The sequence below is a fragment of the Eimeria mitis genome, genomic scaffold (genome assembly GCF_000499745.2).
Source record: "Eimeria mitis Houghton genomic scaffold, Emh_scaff406, whole genome shotgun sequence".
Lineage (NCBI taxonomy): Eukaryota > Apicomplexa > Conoidasida > Eucoccidiorida > Eimeriidae > Eimeria > Eimeria mitis.
This window is the reverse complement of record NW_013572392.1, coordinates 16,902-17,528: the sequence shown is the minus strand read 5'-3', so window position 1 is coordinate 17,528 and position 627 is coordinate 16,902. Positions and strand designations below refer to the sequence as shown.

The 627-nt window shown below is 58.2% G+C and overlaps 1 protein-coding gene across 1 annotated transcript in view; it reads right to left on the bottom strand.

The window, feature by feature from the left end:
- The window catches only part of EMH_0011220 (CAM kinase, CDPK family, putative), a gene marked incomplete at both ends in the record, with an annotated part of 4,306 nt that overhangs the window by 2,797 nt on the left and 882 nt on the right, over positions 1 to 627 (bottom strand). The window contains one exon of the mRNA XM_013499172.1: positions 416 to 555. Within this exon, the coding sequence (XP_013354626.1) occupies positions 416 to 555 (140 nt within the window). The remainder of the gene's footprint in view (positions 1 to 415; positions 556 to 627) is intronic.

The following is a 627-nucleotide window of genomic DNA, read 5'->3' as shown; positions in this document are numbered from 1 at the left end:
GCAGCAACAGCAACAGCGAGAAGAGCATACAACCATTAACGCCTTTCCCGCTATACGCGCGTGCAGTGAATGTCCACACGGCAGCAAGAGCAACAGCAAGACCAGCAGCAGCAGCAGCAGCAGCAGCAGCAGCAGCAGCAGCAGCAGCAGCAGCAGCAGCAAAGCAACCAGCAGCCGAAAGGCCGGCACCAATAGCAGCAAGATCAGCAGCATCAGCAGCAGCAGCAGCAAGAGCAGCAGCAATAGCGGAAGGACCCGTAGCAGCAGCAGGCTGTCTAGCATTACGAGCACCCATCACCAGCAGCAGCACGACCAGCAGCAACAGCAACACCACCACCACCACCACCACCACCACAACCAGCAGCAGCAGGAGCAGCAGCAGCAGCAGCAGGAGCAGCAGCAGCAGCAGCAGCACCTTTTCGGTATTCTTTTTACAGCGCGTTGTATGCCTGAGACTCTCTCCACCGCCACGAAGACCTCACCCCACGAGCCCGACCCTATCCGCTGCTTCAGCACATAGTGCTGAAATATCTTACTAGAAGAACCACTGGACACCTGCAGCAGCAGCAGCAGCAGCAGCAGCAGCAGCAACAGCAGCAGCAGCAGCAACAGCAGCAGCAGCAACAG